Source organism: Molothrus aeneus, chromosome 1, assembly GCF_037042795.1.
Source record: "Molothrus aeneus isolate 106 chromosome 1, BPBGC_Maene_1.0, whole genome shotgun sequence".
NCBI classification, from domain to species: domain Eukaryota; kingdom Metazoa; phylum Chordata; class Aves; order Passeriformes; family Icteridae; genus Molothrus; species Molothrus aeneus.
The window spans coordinates 37148929-37171134 of record NC_089646.1 but is presented as its reverse complement, the minus strand read 5'-3'; the positions used below and the strand labels follow the sequence as shown (position 1 = coordinate 37171134).

The 22206-nt window shown below is 35.5% G+C and overlaps 1 protein-coding gene across 1 annotated transcript in view; it reads right to left on the bottom strand.

Moving 5' to 3' along the window:
* The window catches only part of KCNH8 (potassium voltage-gated channel subfamily H member 8), a 176804-nt gene that overhangs the window by 113120 nt on the left and 41478 nt on the right, over positions 1-22206 (bottom strand). Inside the window, exon 2 of the mRNA XM_066570002.1 lies at positions 7725-7958. Within this exon, the coding sequence (XP_066426099.1) occupies positions 7725-7958 (234 nt within the window). The remainder of the gene's footprint in view (positions 1-7724; positions 7959-22206) is intronic.

Sequence of the window (22206 nt, the reverse complement as noted above, 5' to 3'; positions counted from 1 at the left end):
GAAGGCAAGAATTTTTTTTAAAACAAGATGATCATATACAATATGTATGTCTAGATATATATTCGTATATATATTCATATGTATTATATATTCGTATATATATTCAATATGTATGTCTAGATATATATTCGTATATATATTCATATATTCATTATATATGAATAAAATGTATTTATTATTCAGAAATTTCACCTTATATTTTCACATCTGAAGGAGTTAAAGCACACATTCACCTAAACATAAACTTGTTTTCAAATTACATTATTTTGCTTTTAAGCTCATTATTCTATTATCTGAAAAGAGAGACTTCAAAGATAATGTGAAATTTACTGCAATCAAAAAACCCAGCAATCTCCAAACAGACCACTACACCTATGAAAAAAAATTCACATTTTCAGTTTCAAAAAACAAGCGATAATTATATAAACTCAAATATCTGCAAAATAATTTTGTGATTCTCACTTTGTTGTCTTTAGCAGTGGCAGCCCCTAGAAACAGAAGTCTGGAATCTGCAGAATGGGAGATCTCCCAGCACTGGAAGAGGTGCTGGCTGTAACCTTGTGCTTATTCATAAAGATTTCTAAAGGCATGACATGGAGAAAAAGGGGATTCTACTGGTTACTCATGCACTTACATTGAAAGGCTATATTTTAGAAACTGATCAAGTTATTCTACACTTCTTTTCCCACACGGTTTGGCCAGAAAATATTTTGCTTTATAATCCTTGTGTATAATCCTTGTTTTATTTGTTCATATTATTCAGAAGTTTTCAGCAAGTTTAGAGGTTTTCTGTTGAGGCTGCGATTCAAGAACTTGAACCTGTACTTCACATGCAGTCCTTGGGCACCTTTCTGGAAGGAGGGGGCTAAAGCTGGGGCCTGAGATGGAGCTGAGTCATGGATCTGAACTGATAATCCCACCCTGTCAGGTCCAAGGGTTTTGTACAGAAGGGTTTTGAAACACACACTGAGCAATTATGTAACGTGGTAGAGAGGATTAATCTTCCCAATTCACCACTCGAGTCCATGTGAGCACATGCTGTAAACAGTCTCTGAGCCTGTCCAATGAAATTATAGTAACCCCACCAGTTGGAAAGCAGCAGGTTTTAAGCTTCTCGTAATTTAACTGCTCTATGAAATCAAACTGCTTTTGCAATTTCCTACCCAAATCAGTGGGAGGGTTCAGTAGACAGTGCTAACATGAGCCTCCTATCACCTTCCAAAACTTATGGAGCTAAAGCAAGAAACCATCACGGTGGTCAGCACAGGGGGGGGCAAATAGTCTGCATCATAATCCAGAATATGGATTTAGGGATCAGGGACAAAATAAGGAAATGCCAGCCAAAGAGAGGCAAATGGTCATTGGGAGAAATGACACTTTGAACTTTCTTTATCCAAAGAACAGCCTAACTCATGGTGAAGCACAGGCACCCAAGTCAGCTTTTAGCCAAAGCTTGATTTAAATCTCATAAAAAAAAATAAATAAAAGGCAGCAGACTCGGTGTGGCCATAAAATTGTGAGAAAAAATTTGAATAGAAAGGTGACTAGTCTGATGTCTTATGAACATCCTACTCCAAATTTAATACCAATATCTCTTACTAGAAATGGCTGCATAAAAAGTAGCACAATGTCTTTTAAAAACTAAAAAAAAAAATAGCATCCAGCAGTACCAACAGCCATTCATGCCAGGTGCAGCTGGAAGCCCAGGGTGCCTGTGTGGAAACAGTAATTGCATCTGTTAGCAGTGGAGGGCAACAAGTTGTAGCAATATAACAAGGAACAGGAAAATTTCACACAGATTTATTTACATATCAATGTGGTTCTAGAAGAACAAGTCTTTTCTCAGTGAATTATGCTTTTAATACATCATGCTGCTGCTGAAAGGAGCTATTAGCCAATATCACTGTGAATGCATCAGAACAACGTATCAGCACTGTCAGTGAGCTGCAGCCTTGTTGATGTCTCATTAAATTCTAGAAAAAGATCTCCGATGGTTTAGATCACATTGTACACAGGGGATTTTGCTGCCTTTTTTTTCTTTTGGCTTATAACTGAAATTCATCCCCATGCTTTGTCTTCTTTAAGGCTTTTGCTGACCACTTCACTGAGGCCTCTGTAAAGTTTCAGCCAGGGCACTACAGAGGAGCACAAGCCTGCTCTGTCTTCCTCTTCTGCTGCAGAAGCTGGGACTGTCTCTAAAACATCAAAACATTTCAGAGGTACACATTACCTTTCATCAGAAGCCATGGGTCAAGCAAATGAAGGATTTGGAGAGAAAAGGAGACAAAAGTTCTCTATTCTGTGAAACAGAGGAAATTAAGGACATGTCCTCTGTCTATATTATATACTGCTTTTTAAAGAGGAAGACTTCCCAAAAATCAGTGAAATTTTCTAATGATTAATGAGTTATATGAAAGGGAGAAATGAAAAAGAACAAGAAAACAGAAGAAAAAAAGAAAAAAAAAGAAAAAAAGAAGAGAGAAAGGAGAAAACAAAATAAAAAAAGAAAATATTCTTTTATAAAGTTACAAATTGTTTTTTATGGCTCAGGTAATTGCAATTAGATATTACCTTCAGATTAATTTTTCAGTGTTGCTTGCTTTTTTTTTATTTCCCTCCTCCTGTATTTTGTACTATAATTTAGCAAATGTGAGCAAGACAACCACAAAAGCTTTTTAGCTTTCTTATTTTTAGATGAGGTTTTCAAGGCAGAGAAGCAGTGGAGCAGCAGTGAGGCCACATTGCTACAAACTGCTCTGTCAAGCAACTTGTCAAGGGGCTTTCTCTACATTAGTAAGTAGAAAATTGTCACTAAAAACTAGTAGAAAGCAGTCACAAGAAAATTTGGGTCTCTGTACAGAATTTTTTTTACAGTCAGAAAATTCTAATAAATGCCTCTTTTCTTAATGCTGGGCTTACCTTCCAAAAGATATGGTGTATTTCAGGAGTTTGTTAAAGAAGGCAGATACTTTCTGGAGAGAAGCCTGAGGAAAATCCAATTTTCTTTCATTTCAAAAGAAATTAATTTCTCTTCAATTTCTTCATAATTCTTCTACGATTTTAAATAACATTGAATTCTTTATCTAAAAAAAACCCATTTTCTGTTTTCTTAATGCAAGGAATGCATTAAATATATATGGTGTTGTGTAGCCTTTGCTATTCTCTAGCCAAGTTATTCAACCACAAACATGGCAGAGGCAATGGATGGTGTCTCATGGCCTGAGCCTTATTTCATTTACCTGTGGCTGTCATTGCTGACTTCAAACAGCTTTTTGCCAAATTAATCCAGGAGCTCCTTTCTCTAATCATACTCTGCCCATCTGAAATACCTTAATCCCAACCTTACAGATATGGATACAGCCTTACCAAAACAGATATTCTCATGCAATGATGAGAAGAGATAAAATACTTTCATTTAATCTTACTGACTTGTAATAAATGAAGAAATAAATACTGAAATTGAATACATTGTATCTTCCTCACCTTACAATTTACTTACCAAACCTTTAGGGACCAAGAACATGCCTAAGACATAAACCAGAAAGTGTTTAAATCAGTGTACACATAGAAGCTGACAAAATGTCCCTTGAGTCCTGGTTAAGTGTCACAGACAAAGCAAACTCTGCTTGCAACCAAGTCCTGAGGCACCTTGTAAAGACAGTCCCAGCAACACCTGCTTGCTCCAGTCCTCTGACAGTGGGGGTTTTTAACTGTGCACAAAGGCTTGTGCAGACAGCCCTTTTACTGGGGTGCACAGATATGATGGTCACCACAGTGGAGTCTCACAAATGTCCATAAATCACAAGAGGCCACTGCTGATTACATTGTGTTTCACACAACTTAGACATACACAGAAAGAGGCCAATTTCCTTTCAGTGAAGGAAGGCTGTGGAATTATTGCATGTTTTAAAAGATTGTATGTAAGCACAGACCACTTTTCAAACACTACAAACCTAATTTTGATACAAAGGAAGTAAACCTGATGGGGTCATAGGGGACCCAAGCTGTGACCTTCTCAGCAACTGAAGATGGAGAGCTTAGACTGGACTAAGTCACTGATTATAGGGCTTATTGTAGCATTATCTCAGGCTGTAATAGAAAAGGAAAAACACCCACATAGCTACTTAATTGTACTTCAGTTTGAGGAAATGTAAAGACCTCATTTAACTACCTGTACTTGCTATTGACAAATTTCAGAAGAGGTCTGACAGGGAGAAAAATAAGGGTTTATTTAAATATAATTCCACAGCGTAGTGTCCAACTGCTTTTAGATTGTTCTAAACAAGAGATCCGGGAGTGAACATTTTTCTCACAACTCACTTGAATTCCAAAAGGTTAATTTGCATTTCCATTATCATAATTGACAACTTAATTTATTGCAGATGTTTTAAAGAAAACGTAGAAATAGTAACAGAAAAAAAAAGTTAAAAAATCAGCTCCTAAGCAATATAATTTTAAAACTTTCTGAAGAAGGCAACAATCATAAAATCCTTGTCTTTTAATAGTCATCTTTTCTGATTGTCTTCAAGAAACTAATATAGCTCTGTCAAAGAAAAAGCAAGAAACTTTCTGAGGAACCAAAATAAATACTGAAACTATGATGAAAAGTATATTTTGAGTTGAATTTTCAAAAGACATCTCTCTCTGAAGCTGCTGTATCTGCTGCCATGGTTCTAATATGGCTCTGTTGCTAGCATGGCAGAAAATGCTCAGGATGAGGAGTTACAACCAGTTTATCTTATTCTAAGAATTCATTAAAATTCCCAAATGAGAACACACATAGAAAAATTTCTTATCCACTTCTTGTGGTCTCAGGAGGATTGGTCAGAGCACAACTGCTTAAGATCATTTTTCTCTTGAAATCCAAACCCAAATGACAATGAAATACTGTGGTTCATCCAACACAGAGAAATAACCCACTTTATTCAGATTCCTGCCCAGCCTCTTGCACACCACTCCTGCGGCAGTATCAGCTCAGAGCAGTGTGGAATTTCCATAAAACTGCATGTGGATTGCTGGGGTTGCTTTAGTTATAGCATTCATTCCTTTAATTAACAATTACTGAGCAGAGGTGTTATGTGAATTCTTTAATGATGGTTAAATAACTGTGAAAGATCCATATTCAAGCTTAATAAATTCAGATCAAAGCTGCTTGTTTAGAATGAACAGTCTAATTTAATGATAAAAACTGAATCAGCTTTGAAATAAGTTTAAATCAAATTTAAAATATTGAAAAATGTGACAATTAAGGAGTAGATGCATGTTGTTTTGTAACCTTGAATGTCTGCCCCAAAAAACAGGACACATATGATCTACATTTTAGACCAATCCAGAAGAACCAACCAAGAGTAAGTTATTGTATTCATACATCCATGTCTCTCATAGTAATTTTTTATCATAATGTTATACTAACTATTGAAATTTCAAGAAAAATTCTGTGAGCTCAGAATTACCCCTGAGGCTTAGAAGTGCTCTTTTGGTCTTGTAGTTAGGCCAACAAAGCAAAGCTGTGCTAAATAGCAGACTAAAGGCAGATGGGGGTTCCCTTCTGCCGCCCTAAAGCCCAAACAGGACATTGAAACATGGCCCTGTGATAACTAGGCACTGCTAGCTACTTGTCTCCCACTGATCTATATTCCTGACATTATACGAGCCCAAAAAATCAATGATTTTCCATATTGGATATGCTGGAAAGTATCCACACAATCATTTCAAGGATATTATTCCCAAAGTTCTTATGTCTGAAAATATTTTTAAAACATTTTTCTGGACCAAAACAAAGCTGAATAAGCTTAACAGCTTCAGAAGTTCAATTTTTTCTCTGAGAAAAGCCCCAAACCCAACCCCAAAGCAAAAACATTTAGCTAAAATGGCTGACTTGCCAAATTTGGAGCCTGTGCTTTGCAGCTCTATTGAAAATACAAGATTACTTTTTAAGATAAATTTAGCTTTTACACAAGAAACTCTCATGTTATTTTAATACCTATTAATTTCTGTTACCCAGTGGTACAGAAGCACATGGAAATGAAAACTATAATGGGCAGTTGGGTAAATTTATTCTTATTCAGAAAATGTATTGGGGAAGCTTCCAGTCAAATTATGCAGAGGGATGCATGTAGGATGTATAGTGGGAATTCTTTTAGCCTCAACAATTTCTCTTTATCTATTCATCTGTGATTCAGCTACTTCTCTGATAATTGACCTGCAATCTCTTTCTGCCTGTGTTAATCATAGCTATTGCAGATTTGAAGCACCTCTTTAAACGTAATGGAACCACAATTTATCATTCAGGACAAAGACGATGAAATGAATGTCTCAGCTTTATTTCTTTAATTTAAATACCTTGAAATATCTTCTTATCATGCCCAGTTATTACTATAGAATACTGGAAAAAAGCAGTTCTTATCCTTCCAGGTTAAAACAATTTTCCCCCTATATCCAGACATGTTTTACAACTTGGAACTACTTTAATTGAATAACCTTCCTGAAAACATTTCAAGAAACTTTTTGAGTCTCTTCTATATGCTAAAAAACAAAATCAAACATACTCACACGCTCCCAAGCCTCCCCAAAAAGTCAAGACAAGGAAGCATTTAGCAGGAGCTTCCAGATCAAATTCAAACTTTCATAGTATGAGGAGCAGCAATCATGAACACAAGCCAACTAAACAACATTCTTCCTTTTTTTTGTAAGTGAAACTGAAGCTGTCTTCTCTCAACACTCCAAATCACTTTGCTGTAATTATGCAATCACTTTTAGAAAATAAGTTTTTAAAGCATATAATAGCAGTAATATTATTTGAAAGGAAAATGTTTCATTTATAAAGACAGAAGAAGAGAAAACCTATGAGGAAATGTGGTCTAGACATATGCCTATAAACTCTAGCCATATAATAAAATAGAAGGTGATACTCAACACCCATGGATCCATTGAGTCCATGGATCACTCTGCTTCTGTTATCATGGTTGAAATCCTGCCATTATCTCAAACTTAGTGTCACCTGTTTGAAGATCAAATGAATGTGGCAATAGAAATATATGGAATAAGTGCACTGATATAAATCAGAGGAGCTGGGAAGTGTGCATCATGGCCTGCTGTCTTCTGTGCCTCACACATCTTGACTATGAAATTTTTCTTATGAATGTCTCGCCATAAGAGTCAAAACTGCTGGTGCAAATTGAAATTTCTAATAGTCTATGGGGTTGTTAATGCCTGGAAATTTTCTTTATGTGACAATACATACTTGAATATAAATTTTTCACTTTCTGAAAGTTGTTATTATTTTGTTCATGTGTAATAGGTGTTGAGAAGAAATCACATGGCTCATTGAGACATTCGAGCATTTTACTGATGGCATTGAAAAATTTACGTATCTTATTTTGTGGTGAATATGAATATTTTCATTCCAAATCCAACATTAAGAGGTAAAAACTTCAGTATAAGAAAGAGCAGAAAAAAGAATGTCATAGTGACTGCAAAAACTCTCACAATGTAGTTTAGAACCCTGAATTTAATCTGTGCAGCTTTGTAACATGTTTATATAAAATCAATAACACCACTATAAACATGGTCTCAATTGTACCTTACTGTCATTATTCAAATCTATTCTCATAGGCTTGATGATAGACAACTAAATTATTACTTAGAAATGAACATTATATATTATATGCATTTATGCTAAGTTTCTTTCTTTATGACTAACAGAACAGGAAAGAAAGACTTACCATTCTTCTTATAGAACATGATTTCTCCTTTAAATTCTGTCTTTTCCTCCAACGATTTCTCAATTTGAAGAATCATCTGCTCATTTGTTTCAGCACCAAGTAAGAATTTACAGCTGCAGCTCTTCTGCATGACTTCAGTCCGTGCAAATCCAGCAAGCTCACAGAAGCCATCAGAGCAGTAAACAATGGGGAATCCCTTAGCCACCTGAGCATTTGCAAGGATAAAGTTACTATCTGCAGAAGAACACAAAAGTAAAATATGAATTAAAGTCTACATTCTGCACTGCTTGACAATACTTTCTATAACATCATAAGGCACAACTGGACAGATATTGTAAAGCAAAATCCCAGCTGCCTGCAAACAAGAATATAACTTCTGGTTTCAGACTAGTATTCTGAAATTAAGTCAAAGATCTAGTCCACAGATCATATACAATAGTTCTTCATGGCTTTGAACAGTTTGCCTCATTGTGTCCTCAAGGAATACTTTATGATATTTGCCTCTGAGATAGATGCCAACACACTGAAACAACCACTTGACCAAAGACTGGTGACAAATATCAAAATTTTGGAGAAATTTCAAATGTTATGCTGCCACTCAGACTACTCTGCAGTCTGAACAGACACAGCTACAAAATAAAAAACCCAAAAATCTCAACAAGATGATGGTGACCTATGTAAGCAAATTAATTTATTCTATACAATTTTGTGAGAGAATCCTTAAAAACACAGTTGAGTGACACACCAGGCTGCATGGAATTAGGGAGATTCTAAACTACAAGGAATTATTTGTGTTTTATGGGAGGTGGGGTTGATTTTTTTTTTTTGTTTGGTCTGTTTGTTTTGGTTTTTGTTCGGTTTGTTTTGGTTTTTTCATTTGTTTGTTTTTGTTTTCTTTGTTTTTGAGGAAAAAAGATTTCATTCAAAATCAGTCACCTGTCTTTTAGAGCCCCACCATACTTCTCCCATATGAAACAAGCACATCAAAGATTCACCATTCTGTTATACTTAATGCTCTTTACATTTCTTCAGCATGTTTAAGCTGCAGCTATTATGTATGATACATTCAAGAGTAGAATATTGACATGGACATCAATCAGCCAAATGTGGTGCCCTAATTTGATTTCAAATCTTCAGTAAATCTAACTGTTGAACCTCTTGGCAGCCTAATAGCTTGTTCCCATCCCTCTCTGAAATGTTTTTGAAGGCTTTGTACCTCAGAACTTCATCTCCATGCCATGTCATCAACTCTGACCCTTTACAGCATTTTTCAGTTATCAGGGACACCCTTTCCAGATAACATATGAACATCTCATACAGGTGTTTTGCCTGTGTGTCCTTATCTTGAAGTGAAAAAAAAAGTTTTATGGGCAGAATCTCTCTACATTTCACATGGAGGGAGGAAAGACTATTTTTTAGCCATTGTTTGTAAAGGAATGTTTACCTTACAGCTTGCTAGCAGGAGCTTAGGAGCAGTCTAGTCCCAAGACAGACACCTCTTATTTTTCAGACTTATGAGCAAGTGAATTATTGTGTATGTATTAAGGGGAAATACTATTAACTAATCCATAATCCCTTGATAAATATTCATAAATTGAAAGAGAAAGAAATGAATTATTTTAATGGAAAACTCAGGTTGATATACCTAATTCCCATACAGGTATGTATTATTTATGATCGGGAAGGGAGGAACAGAATCCATACACTAAAATAGAGGAAAAATAAGTCTGTTTTTCAATCTGAACTGTCACAAGAGTTCTACATTTGTGAAATCCCAAAACCCAGCTATGTTACTCTTTAATTACCGAAGGGATAAAACACTATGACTTATACTGCTTTCAGTATTTTAAAGACAATGGAAGTTTATTAAATGACCAATTTTCTCTCAAGACTTTCCTTCAGTTACCCACATTTGGTACAGATTTAATTAAATCCTTTCAATAAATGATTGCTACGTTAAAACAGTCTTTTCCCATTTACCAAATAATGTGTTTTTAAAATCCGTTCTGGTACAGTGCAGTGCTTGACTTAGCCTGTCATTTTTATTTGCCTAACTGGGGAAAAAGTATCATTACCATTCATGCACTAACATGCTGCTGCCCCTGTCAACACAAAACTAAATCCCCACACTGCCAAAAGAATTAAAATCATATGCTTGCAATGCATAATAAAAGTGTGCCAGTGCAAGACCTGCAGATCATTCATACCAAATATATTTATAGCTGGCAAATTAATTTACTGCTCTGATTCTTGTTGTTTACAATACAATTATGTGATGCAAAGCCTGATGTGGTTTTTTTTTATATTTTTAATTCTAATTGTTGAGAGTTGTATGAAGTAGAATCTGGAACACCAAGAGGACACAAAAGGTTGAGAGGATGTGCAGTAGTGAATGAATGTCATTATGAACAGGAATGTCATTATGAACACTGGAGCTTACCAAGCATACCATGGTTTTATGAAAAATATAAGGTGGCCAAACTCTATTGTCAGTTACACCAAAATGAACCTGGAACAATTGTGGTTGCTTTAATATTCATGGAATAAACCAGTTTACTTATAAATGCCAATCCAGTACCAGCTAGAATAACAATCTTTCTCTTAATATCAGCAGGTTTGTAAGCCTAATTTTACTGAACTTTTTGGAGGTTTTTTTTTTTTAATTCATGCTTAAGAAGAGCAGCAAAGCATCAGGAAAATGCAATCAGAATAATATTTGCTGCTCTTCTTGAGCATGAATTAAAAAAAAAAGAGAGATGCACCTATAATCTCAAACTAAGGGACATATCTAAATAATTTGTTGAAAAAATTCTTGTCATACTAAAAAGGACCAGGAAATATTATGCCCAGTAATTACATGTATCATCCAATTCATCAGCAACATTTATAAAGTGATTAATATTTACCTATTGGATAAAGAAAATAAAAAAAAAGCCCAACAAACCCATACCTTAAAATATTCTGGTTAAAAGTTCGTTTAGTTAATTTAATTTATTAAATTTATTTTTATAGCTTCAAATCTTTAATATCACTTGCTATTACTTGTGTATGTAAAACATTATAAAATATTTCAAAAAAGCAAGTATTGAGGGTGAAATTTCTATCATTCAGTCTTTGTTGCGACACAAATAACAAACCCAGCATTTAATTTCATGATCTTCAATGATGACTAGCTGGATTTTTAAACCTAGAGTAAGATAAGTGAAATATTCTTCAGAATAATTTATTAGAAATTCATGGACTGGAAAGCAACATATTTTCTTATTTTTGAACTTGCAGTAGGAAAGTTGCAATGAGTGATACTAATGTCTTGGTTTGTATATTTTGGTATATGTTTGTGTGTAGATTGCAAAGCTTCCATAATATTATAGAGGTTGTTGAATTCCATATTATGCTTTCAGCACATTGGCTTGAATATTAAGTTATTTTATTGATCAGGTTGGTTGATCAGCAGACAATATTAGATTACTGGTGGATGTTTCCTTTTAATTTCATTTTTAGATAAGAAAGTACATCCAAGCAAAATACTTGATCTATTGCGAAAGATGTAACTCTGAGCCTTTGGAGCAACAGAGCAGAGCTGCTGAAAATCTGTGTAAGAAAGAACAGATTTGGAGTATTGAGGAATAAATCCGGTGCAGGTAGATCAGTTTGCCAACTGTTCAATGCAGATTGAACCTCGAGTGGGAGCCAGAGATAAGAGACCATGAGCCACCAACCCTTTGGGTAGCAAAGGGTGAAAGATGGGTGGATGTAGTCTGGGAGATGCAGCAGGAGCAGAGGACTCAGGAGAAAGAGAGACTTGTGTGAGGAGAGACTGTGAGGGTATAAAATCCTTGGGTTTCTTTTGCTGAGGGTCCTCCTTGGAGGCATCAGCTGGGGCTGTTTCTGTGTTGCTGCATGATAAACAAAAGTCTTTATGGAAAGAGTCATCTGAGCTCTGCTCTGGGAGAGCTGGGGTGGATCTGGGAAGGAAACCTGGTCTGACTGTGTGAGTGTGGGGTGGGAAGGGAGTTAAGCTGACACTTGTGGGGTCACTGGAGCCACCCAGAGGGAAACGGCCTCAGTGCCAGCAGTGAAAGTCTCTGAGCTGGGAGTGATACTGCCAAAGAATGGGCAGACTGGATGCTTTTTTAACCACTTGACCCTAGGTTTCAGCTCAGAAATTAAGTGGTGTAAGTCTCTGCAAAATAAATTTTAAAAAAATTAAATTGGATATTTTTATATTAGCTTTGGGTAAAAATTCTTGATTTTTTGTCCAAGCCTGCAAGAGCTGTTTGAAGGATGATTTAAAAGTGCTTCTGCAAAGATGGGAAAAGAAGCCTAAACACAAAATATCCAACATTCACGAGGCTTTCCTTTAGCAGCAAGTCAGCAGAGATGGATGAATGTGAGAGAGGTCCCTGGCTTGCCAGCGTAATTTAAAAGCAGATTTCTTTCATTTGTGATTCTTTTACTTTAAGCTCATTTTCCATGAAGATCAAGTTACTTTTTCACATGAAAGTTTGAAGGAAGACTATTAGGAGCTTGCATGCCTGCCTTCATTTCAGAAGTAGAACATACTGGAGAGGATAGGACATTGATCAATGGAAGACTCATGTGGTTTTCAGAAGTCTCTGCCAGAAACACAGCATAAAGCCAGAGACAATCAAATAAGATGAGCCAGGACCATGACAACTGTACCTTCAATCACAGGCTTAGACAATGTTGCCCTGTTTCAATGATGTGATACCCAAAAATCATAACTGGAGCAACAGAAATTTAGATCTCATGCTATCTTATACAGAGAATCTTGTTCAGCAAACATCCCATGATAGAGTTTTAGAATTGAGATAATTAAAGAAAAAGGCTTCATGCAATACTCTTCCGTCTAATTAATGCCCACAATTTATCTGGCTGTTTGTAATGACACTGTGTTACATTTATACTCTGCACTCCCTTCATGAATCCTACTGTCACATCCAGCAAAAAATGAAAAAAGGATTTTTGCTTTAATACTGTGGCTATGTCTGCGGTAAATCTCATCATTGTGCTTCCCCAGTTCTTTTCAATCAAAGTCCATAAGTTTTCATGAGGAGAACACCTGACTTCTTTTGCAACTGAGAAAAGCCAACAAGTGTTCTAATTTTAAAAGTTAAATTATTTAAAAATTAAAGAGGAAGAAAAAATCCTACAACAGAAAAAATCTTTAACAATCGAAGAAGCTGCATTAAATAAGCAAGTGACTCACATAGTTACTCTACATATTGTAGAGCAGTCTATAATTCTTCTAGATAAAAGGATGTACTACTCTTAAATTTGATTCCACAGTTTGTACACAGACAACTTAACAAGGGAAATCTCATTCCAGGTTCATGCAAATTACCGTGACGGAGAACACGACCACATTAACAGTTAAGATTACTGATTAATTGAATGATTAAAACAGTGCATGAAAACATTTGGCTTTATGTCAGCACATTTAGATGCAAGTGAATTTAATTAGAGCTCAAAATCATTTGCCAGATAGAGTCCTTTGAATCTGATTAAGACCAAGATGATTTTTATAATGCATACACTTCCAGACATCAAAATTCCTTTTGAAACATCTCAGTACAGTTGACTGGGTCTCTAATGTGAGGTGAAGATTTATCTAGATCTAAATAAAAAAAAATTCTGATTATAATGATATTTTCTCCCACTCTTCACTGAAAATGAATTCATATTCCAATGAATTTATAGTAGTACAGTGAGAGGAAAAACTATTGCATTATAAAGTACAAGTATGGACTTATGAACAAATACCTACTACTGTAACTCACTGTAACCTTTATAATTGATTTAATTGGCCTATTAATTTCATTACAAGGATTCATAAAATTGGGTAACGGCTACAAATTTAGAGTTATGAATCAGTATTTGAAGAACCCAGACCTATGGACTCAGCTAAAGGGGTGGGCTTCCATAGGTCCCACTTGACCTGAACTGACAGGAATAACTTACAGTAAGTGGAAAAGTTCTGAATTCAGCAGCTAAGAAATAAACTTTTCACTTTATATTTACAAAATAATATTTAGTCTGACAGTGAAAATGCTTTACTGTATGCGATATTTATAGCTACAAGAGTTAATCTGCAATGCAGTTTAGCATGGAGATATCTAAGCAAATTTTGGACATCTGGTTGCTAAATCATTTTATTGATAAACACAAGATCTTAAGCCACTTAAGGGACTCGGTGTTTAACAATCTCCAACCCAGCTTTCTTTGTCATTAGTGCATCAGGTCAATACTGGAATAATGACTGCAGCTTTCTGCATGACCAGTAAAATTACCTACTCCTGTAGGAAAGCAGACCAAAAAGCCAGACTGTATCAGAGAGAAACAAAGTGAGAAACAAAAGCAGTAGTGAACCTTGTGGTAAACTGGGCTTCTGGCATCTTAGTAAGGAAAAAAATCATTTGTTCCTCCATTAGAAATCTTCGTGCATGTTCCTATTGCTTTTCCAATCTCAGTATCATTTGAATCTACCTAAACTCTAAAATACAAGACTGAGAAGGACTTGGTTGAAATAGTATTACTGCTGTGGCTGCTCATTTATCATCACAGAGCACCTTTCAAATAAACAAGCAGTGCAATTGTAAAGGGTGGACTATATTAAAGGAGAAAAACTTTCAGTAGAGATGACTTTCAAATTCTTCAAAATTAGGCTCCACTAGCAGAAGCAAATAGCTACATCTTTTCCTCAGAAGGAAATATTAATTAGTCTAAAATAAATCTTTGCTTTTGATTTTATATTTACCTGGAATTACAAACTTACGTATGTCAACTGAATCAAGGCTGCAACAAAATATTTCTTTTCCCACTCTATTTGGATATTAAAAAAAATTATTTTTCAGTAAAAAAATATTACATTATATTTGATGAACTTTATTTGTGTTATTGATTGTGCAGTGACTGCCAGTACACAGTGCAGATGTAACAAAAAAAGCTATATTGCAGCTGTCAAATATTTACATGCCAGTTTCATAGGCATTGAAGTTACAAGTAAAACAGCACATGGCACTGGGAAAAAAAAAACAGAAAAATGAAGATATTACCAATCAAGAGACAGACACTGAAACTCATGAGTCACCAGCATGTTGTGACAATGTTCAGTGTCATCCAGAAGTTACTTTCTGGGTGCTTGTTTTTCTGACAGAACTGAACCCTATATCCCTCCTGAGGGAGTTCAGCTGCTGTACAGTGCATTTTGTGAGTGCCCACTGCACAGCAGGGTGCACAGGTTCACATTTCCAAGGGAATCATGTTTTGCAATTTCTCCAATAAAATACATGGAAATTTTAAGTTCATCCACTAGGCAGAAGAACCATTTGTTTAGCCCAGCAATAGTCGATTTGCTGTTTGTTTTGGTTTCCCAACTGTTCCATTGATTTAAGATTCACCTGGAATTTAGAAATGGACTAGCTACAAATCAAACTAACACATAGGGTTCTCATAAACTCAAATCATATAGCCCAATGATTTAAGAGCCTGGGACCATGACTTGCTTTCAAGTGTTCAACTGAGAAGATTTGCAGACAACACTCTTCCTGAATAGAAATATTTTCAAGGGCCACATTATCAACAAATATTTATTAATGTGATCCAACCTTCCTTTGTCAGTTGTCTGAAGAAGAAATGAAATAAGGAGTTGAAAGCTGTTTTGTTTACAGCCATATTAAGCACTATGCCATCTATTCACAATTGGTGCTTGGTTTACAGGAGTACTAAATTTTCACCATTTCATAATACTTTGTGGGTTCAGGATCCTAAACGTGCCTTTACTACACACATGCCTGATATACCTATTTATAATGCTATTGCAGTGGATAACCCTTTGAATATTTGCGCTCAATGTATGCCCTGCTACTGATAGTGCAATACATGAGCAGGCATATGTTACAGATTCTGCTAAGAGAGCTAGTGGAGGAATACAGGGAAAAAGATTTACCAGGCATTATTCTTGCACAAGTGAGAGGAAGAACATAAGGTAAACATTTTGAAGCCAGTGTGAAATGGCTTTGAAAGATCATGTTCCTGGCTCTTTGAAATCTAATGCTTTCTTCTTATGAGACTATGTTAATTATGGAATGGTATCTCAGGGACTTTGAAAATATCTTGATTCCATCTAAACTGGAAACAAGAAACTAAATTTCTTTATAATGTGATGATGTGAAGTTCAAGGACTATTTACCTGTCATTGGGAAAGTTTCATCTTATCAGTTGAAGTGGATATGGTCTGGAAGACTCAAAGTACCTGGAACTTTTTGCAGTAAAGGACCACATATATGAACACACAGTGGAATTGCCAGGGTTTTGAAATTACTTTTGAGATTTCATGGAAATTTGTTTCCCCTTTAAAGTGACCATGTTAAAAAAACTGTGGCTTCTATAAATTCTATATAAAAGAATGTCATCAGTAAGGACATAAAGCAAATTTTTTCAACAGAAATATAAAGAGATATTAGTGCAAAGAGAGTGGAAAATCTTTATGGTCCTTCTATTTACTTCCACCATGCATGGTCAGAAGGTGTTTACAGTCCACATGCTGAGCAAAGGGAACTTTCAGCCACCATTCCCAAGAATGAAGGAGGAAAAATTCCACTTGCAGCCCTGGAACTGACCATGGAAGAAACAGACCAAGCTGTCCACTGTGGAGACACTCCAGTGAGTCATGAATCATAACCATACTAATTCTCCTCTGGTGACAGTGGGGCATTTTGTAACAAGGTTCCTCATCTGAACAAAATTATGTATCCTCAGAATAAAACCAGACCCACATCTAGGTTTTAAATTGAAGGCAGAAGGGACAGTGGTCATCCTTCCTCAGCACCATCTGCCTAATGCAGTACTTGGGCTCCACAGAGGGTGATGCTCAATTTTGCATATGACTTTCATTTTCACAGGCAAGATACCCAAATGACAATGCAAAAGCCACTATCTGTTCAGATACCACATGTTGCTATTATATTCTCTGAATAAGAAACTTTTTTCCATTTTATACAAGTGCTACACTAACCTGAAGCTCTTACTCAAAGAGGCTCAAAGCTGATTTTCATGTATACTAGCCCTTATACGTAAATTCTGGGCTTTTCATTGTCACTTTTATAATCCTCTATGACTCCCATGACAATTTCATGACAGCTAGTGGTAAGTTTTACTTATTGATTTTCCCTTATAAATATTGTACTTCAATATTAAGGTGTCAGAACTTTAAGAGTAACTGTTTTGAACATTTGTAGTTTATATGCTAATCTCTCAATCCCTGAAATTAAAGGATAATCTTGAGTTAATTTTAATGGGGAGAAAAAGCAGACTCCCTTGTGCCTATTCCAGTGAAATGAATTCTCTGTAAACAGCAAGGATTTGTGCACACAGTTTTCTTAGAGTAGGAACACTAATCTGAAATAATGCCTTGGAAAAGAAAGCCTATTCCAAGAATGCTCTTCTGAAAAATTGACACAAATCATATTAAAAATGGTTCATAAAATAATGACCAGTGTCCAGGAAATGTCATTTCCAGAGGGGAGAGTTGTATACTGCACTATCTGCCATAATAAAGAATTACACAGTATATCCCAAATTCACCCTTTCTGAATAAAAATATCCTAAGAATTTCAATATGGGGATCACTGACATTGTCTTGAGAAAGATCTGTAAAAAACCAATATTTTGAGGGTGGAAAATGATGAGAGGGAGGTTACAGGTGAGAATGTAATTAAGTTATCATATTCAAAGGAAAACTAATCATCTTGTAGAGGATTTCTCAACTAAGATCTCATAAAAAATCCAGAGGAAAAATGCTAAAAATATGTGGAAGGATGAGTTTTGTTGTAGAATAAACAAGTAGAATAACCTTAATGGAAAAGCAGATGTGGGAAGTAGACATGGGCTATTATTTCTTATAATAAAGTTTCTATGGACCTCCTGAAGGACTGGCATAGTTTATATCAGGATTACCTGAGCTTGGACCTCCTGATCTATGCAAGATATACAAATAGTTAAAGAAGAAGCTGCTTGGGGAACCAGAAAGACTTGATGTGAACACTGTCATAAGATGGTCTTCTGGAAAAAAAATCCAGATTTTGTCTGAAGAAATATGATCTGAATATGATATATGTGAATATGATATATATTAATATTAATATGAAAGAATATGATCTGAAGATACAAAACATCTGGTGCTTTGCAATAAAGGAGTACATATAGAAATGCACAGTGGAATTGTCAGGGTTTTGATTACCTTTGAAGGAGAAAATAATAACTTTGGACCAAGTATCGTCTCAATGAAAGAAATCAGGTACAGGAACAGATTACTATTAAAAAAATCCACTGAACTGAACCCCTAAGCACCTAAACAGTGCAGATAAGAGAAGAAATACACCAAAATAATGACAGGACTGAAGATAGTTCCCCAAATCTAGACCTTTTTTGTCTGCTTGCTTTGTTCTATTTCTAGTTCTTTTTCACAGGAAATAAAGAGACTATGTATCACAGAACCAGCTTTGGTATTTCTAAAGCAAAAGTTTTATTCTGACATGGAACAAAACCAATACCCCTTCCCACCTCTTTTCCCCAAAGTACTACCTAAACATAAAAAACCCCAAACCTTACTTCAGAAAGAGACTCTCAGGAGAACAATAGGCCAGTGCTCAATAATTAATGCAAGTTCCAAACCTCCAAAATCCCAGGAAAATGTTACCTATTAACTGTACTGCAGTGAATCATTATCATTAGGGAACCGGGTAATGTTTCTTAGAATTCTATCAGTCAAAGCATACAAATTCCACTAGTTTTTAATTAAATTCTTCTAACTGGTCCAAAATATATTAAAGTAAAAAAGCAACCCAGTTGCTGGTGCTATACCTGCTAGACACAAGCAACACAACTTTTGTGTTCCACAGGAAAAAGGTATAAGAATGCTGCAGTCTAAATCCAGTGTTGTTATGGGAGGTAGTTCAAAGTCATGCTTAGTTTTTCAGGAGCCCAATCTGAAGAAAGTGATGAAAAGTATCTTTACAAATGGCAGCAGGTGCTTCTATCTATTTGCAAAGTTTTCGTGTTAGAGAGAATAATCTTTTTCATTCTGAGAGTTTGGAAGTAATTTGTAGAAAGCCAGATATTTATATCTTTATCTCATCAAGTAAAAGTGGCACTGAGCAAACAGAGAAAAATACTAAAAATACAGAAATAAGGTTCCATAAATTACACTTACTGAAAACACCAAAAGTAGAAGAAAGCTATAAATTACAACGTGATTATACTGCCACATTTCCTATGCAATCTGATGCTATAAATGTGGAAATTTATTGCTGCTCTAAATACTGTTTTGAAAAAAAAAAAGTAATTCAGAGACTAAAAATCAGTTGGAGAATTTAACCAACAGCATCATATACACCAGCAAAAATGATATTTGCAAAACAGGTGGCCAAACCACCAAAGTAGTGTAAAACCTTTCCTTTAACCTACTCAACCTCAGTATTGGGGTCAGGAGGTTCAACTCCATTGGAATGGTAGGAAGTGATATCTTCAAGGCATTACTCAGAATAAGGACTTATATTTATCATATGTGGAGGGTGTGGTGACCAAAATCCTTCAGGTTTAGCATCATCTTAAAGCACAGGAAGTGGGTAACATCAAAATCAAACCAGGATAGAAATCAGAGCACTTCTGTACTATATTTACGCAGCCAGGCTCTAAATGTTGAGCAAATGCACCTGACTGTGCCCATGTCTTTCCTTCTTGCAAATAAAGGTCAAAGAACATCTTTAGCTGAGATACTGTAGAACTAATTTCTTAATTTGAAATTACTCTGAGAAAAGAGAAAAAAGGTACATTTTTCAGTTGCTGGTTTTGGTGTGTTTTTTAATACTAATTGAATAAGGTGCATGAAGTAGGAAACTGAACTTGTGGATTGTATTGTGATGTAGGAAAATTATTCCATTTCAGACCACTCCATATCTGTAAATACAAGTAAATAGGGTAATTATACAGACTGTGCAAAGCAGCATAAATTAACTTAAGTTACGACAGCAATAATGGAAACGCCAGGTAAAACTTCACAAAATCTACAACTCTTGGTCAAAAATAACAAACAAAAGGGATGAAGCATGACCTTTAAAGTCAAATAACCTCAGACATGCATAGAAAACATGACACAGAAAGAAAACAAATGTTTTGTGGTGTCTTTGGTACTGTAGCCTTGGCAGTACTATGCTATGTAACCTCTCCCTGCATTACTGAGTCAGTTTTCGGCCTCTGTAGTAGTATTTTACCTTTATTCTCCACATACTCAAGTTCTTATACCACACTTCTCCCAGCCTTGTACCTGCAAGGCTGAATAGTGATGGCCTCTCACAGTAAGCACCCAACACTGGTTTAAGAATGACCCCTCCATTCCCACTGCCTCCTTATCTCACTTCACAAGATATCAGTTTATCAGACAGACTTGAAACACCACGCACATGCAAGTAATTGATACTAATCTGTGTATCAATAAATGTTAACCTGCAAAATGTGTATACACAAAACTAACAAGCAATAAATACACATCACTGCTGGCTAATTCATCAATTGGCACTAATGCCTCATTTAATGATAACAACCAGTGGTGAAGAGAGGGAGGGAGGGTGAAACAAGGTTCTGATAAAAGTGAATAGCAATAGAGAAAAAACAGGTGAAAAATCATCTACCTTACTGCCAACCACTGCACTAGAGAACTGCCCAGAGCTCTTCAATGAATACTGTCACTGCTTTCCAAGGTGGCTTCTGAATAGTTTTCCTTTTCCCCTTTTTCCATTGTATTCCCTATCCTTTGTCAGCGTTAGTAACTACTTGCACTTTGTTAGATGCTTATGTTCTAGGGTGCTTTATGAGCATATGCACACAAAAATTCAAAAAGTCCTCTAAGCTGCTTTAATCATGAACCAAAATTGAAATTAAGATACACTAAAGAAGGGAACTGAGAGAGAAAAATTAGAAATAGAGGAAAAAATTGAATAAAAAATGAGGGTGAAATCGAGAAAGTTGTTAGTGACATAATTGGCTTGCCAGTTCCAGAGGACACTGTGGGATACAGATGTCTACACGGGTCAGATTGTTAACCTCTTGGCTTCACTTCCTCATTCCATTTCATTAAAGATATTTCAAAGAGAAAAGTGCATAAGCAGTGAGTTTTAGATATAATTAAGATATTCTTATTATTGAAGCCATCATAAGAGGTATTTTCTTACAATAATATCTTCAAGTTTATTTTTCACTATATAAAAATATGTGGTTGATTAGAAGCCTTCAAAATTAATTGGAATAGTGTCATATGATGAAGTTTTGGGCTTGTTCCAGAGCAGTGTTTCCCCATGTTTCTAGCCCACCAACTAATTGACTATAGTTCAAAGGGTTCTTCAGAAGCAGGAAGTGTATTATGTATTTCTCTGGAAGTACTACTAACTAGCTTTTACTTAACATTTAAATTTGCTTTTAAAAATACCTTGTCCATATAATCTCTACAAAAGCATGACTTCAAAAATTATTCAAATGCATCCATGTATTTTAAACTAAGACTAAAATGAAATAAAAATTTAATCAAAGTTTCAAGTAAATGAATTTTTATTATGAAAGATGGCTTTATAAAAAAAAATAAGAAACCAAAGGTAATAAGGATAAGCTATTTTTTTACCATTTCATGCACCATGATAATGAAAATATAAAACAGCACACAGGGAAAAATCAATTAAGAAAAAAAATTAAGAAAACCATTTCCCAAAGCTTTTGTTCTTCTCAGGATATAGCTTCAATAATGCATTAACCAACAGTTTTGCAGCATGCAAGAAAAGTAAACATGCTTGGAGCTCTGGAAAGTAGTACACTGGTGGTATTTCAGTAAAGGATTTTCAGTTTGGCATTTTATCACCACATTTTAATGAATGAACAAATTGGTAATGTATAAATGGCATTTAGAAGACCAAATTTCATGACACAGACACTAAATTTCATTCTCCAGAGGCACTCTCAGCAGTTTCTTTCAGTTGTAGATGTCATCCAGGCCCTCCGCTTTAAACAGTGGTCAAATTGTTTCTCATCTCTTTACCCACCTGTTCTGGCCTCCACTACCACTGCAATTCCCAAAATTATCACTATTTCTTTGGGTGGTCTGAATCCCTAGGAAAGGGGCTTTATGTAGATTATTATGGTATCTGTCTCTGACTAGATTTAGGAGACAGGAAATAATGAGAGTGGGACAGAAATAGCATTTGCCTCAAACTTGAATTAAGCAATAATCTAAGAATCACGCATTCTCAATATCTGGTACTAAAAGGTTATAACACAAGGTTAGTCACGGGGACCTTTGCCTTGCAGCATTTAACAACTAATGTCCTTCCTGAACAGCTTTCTCTTCCATTTTGGCTTTCCTAGAGAAAAATGAATAGCCTCATTCAGAGTTTGAGCCCCTTGATCTTATCCAAGT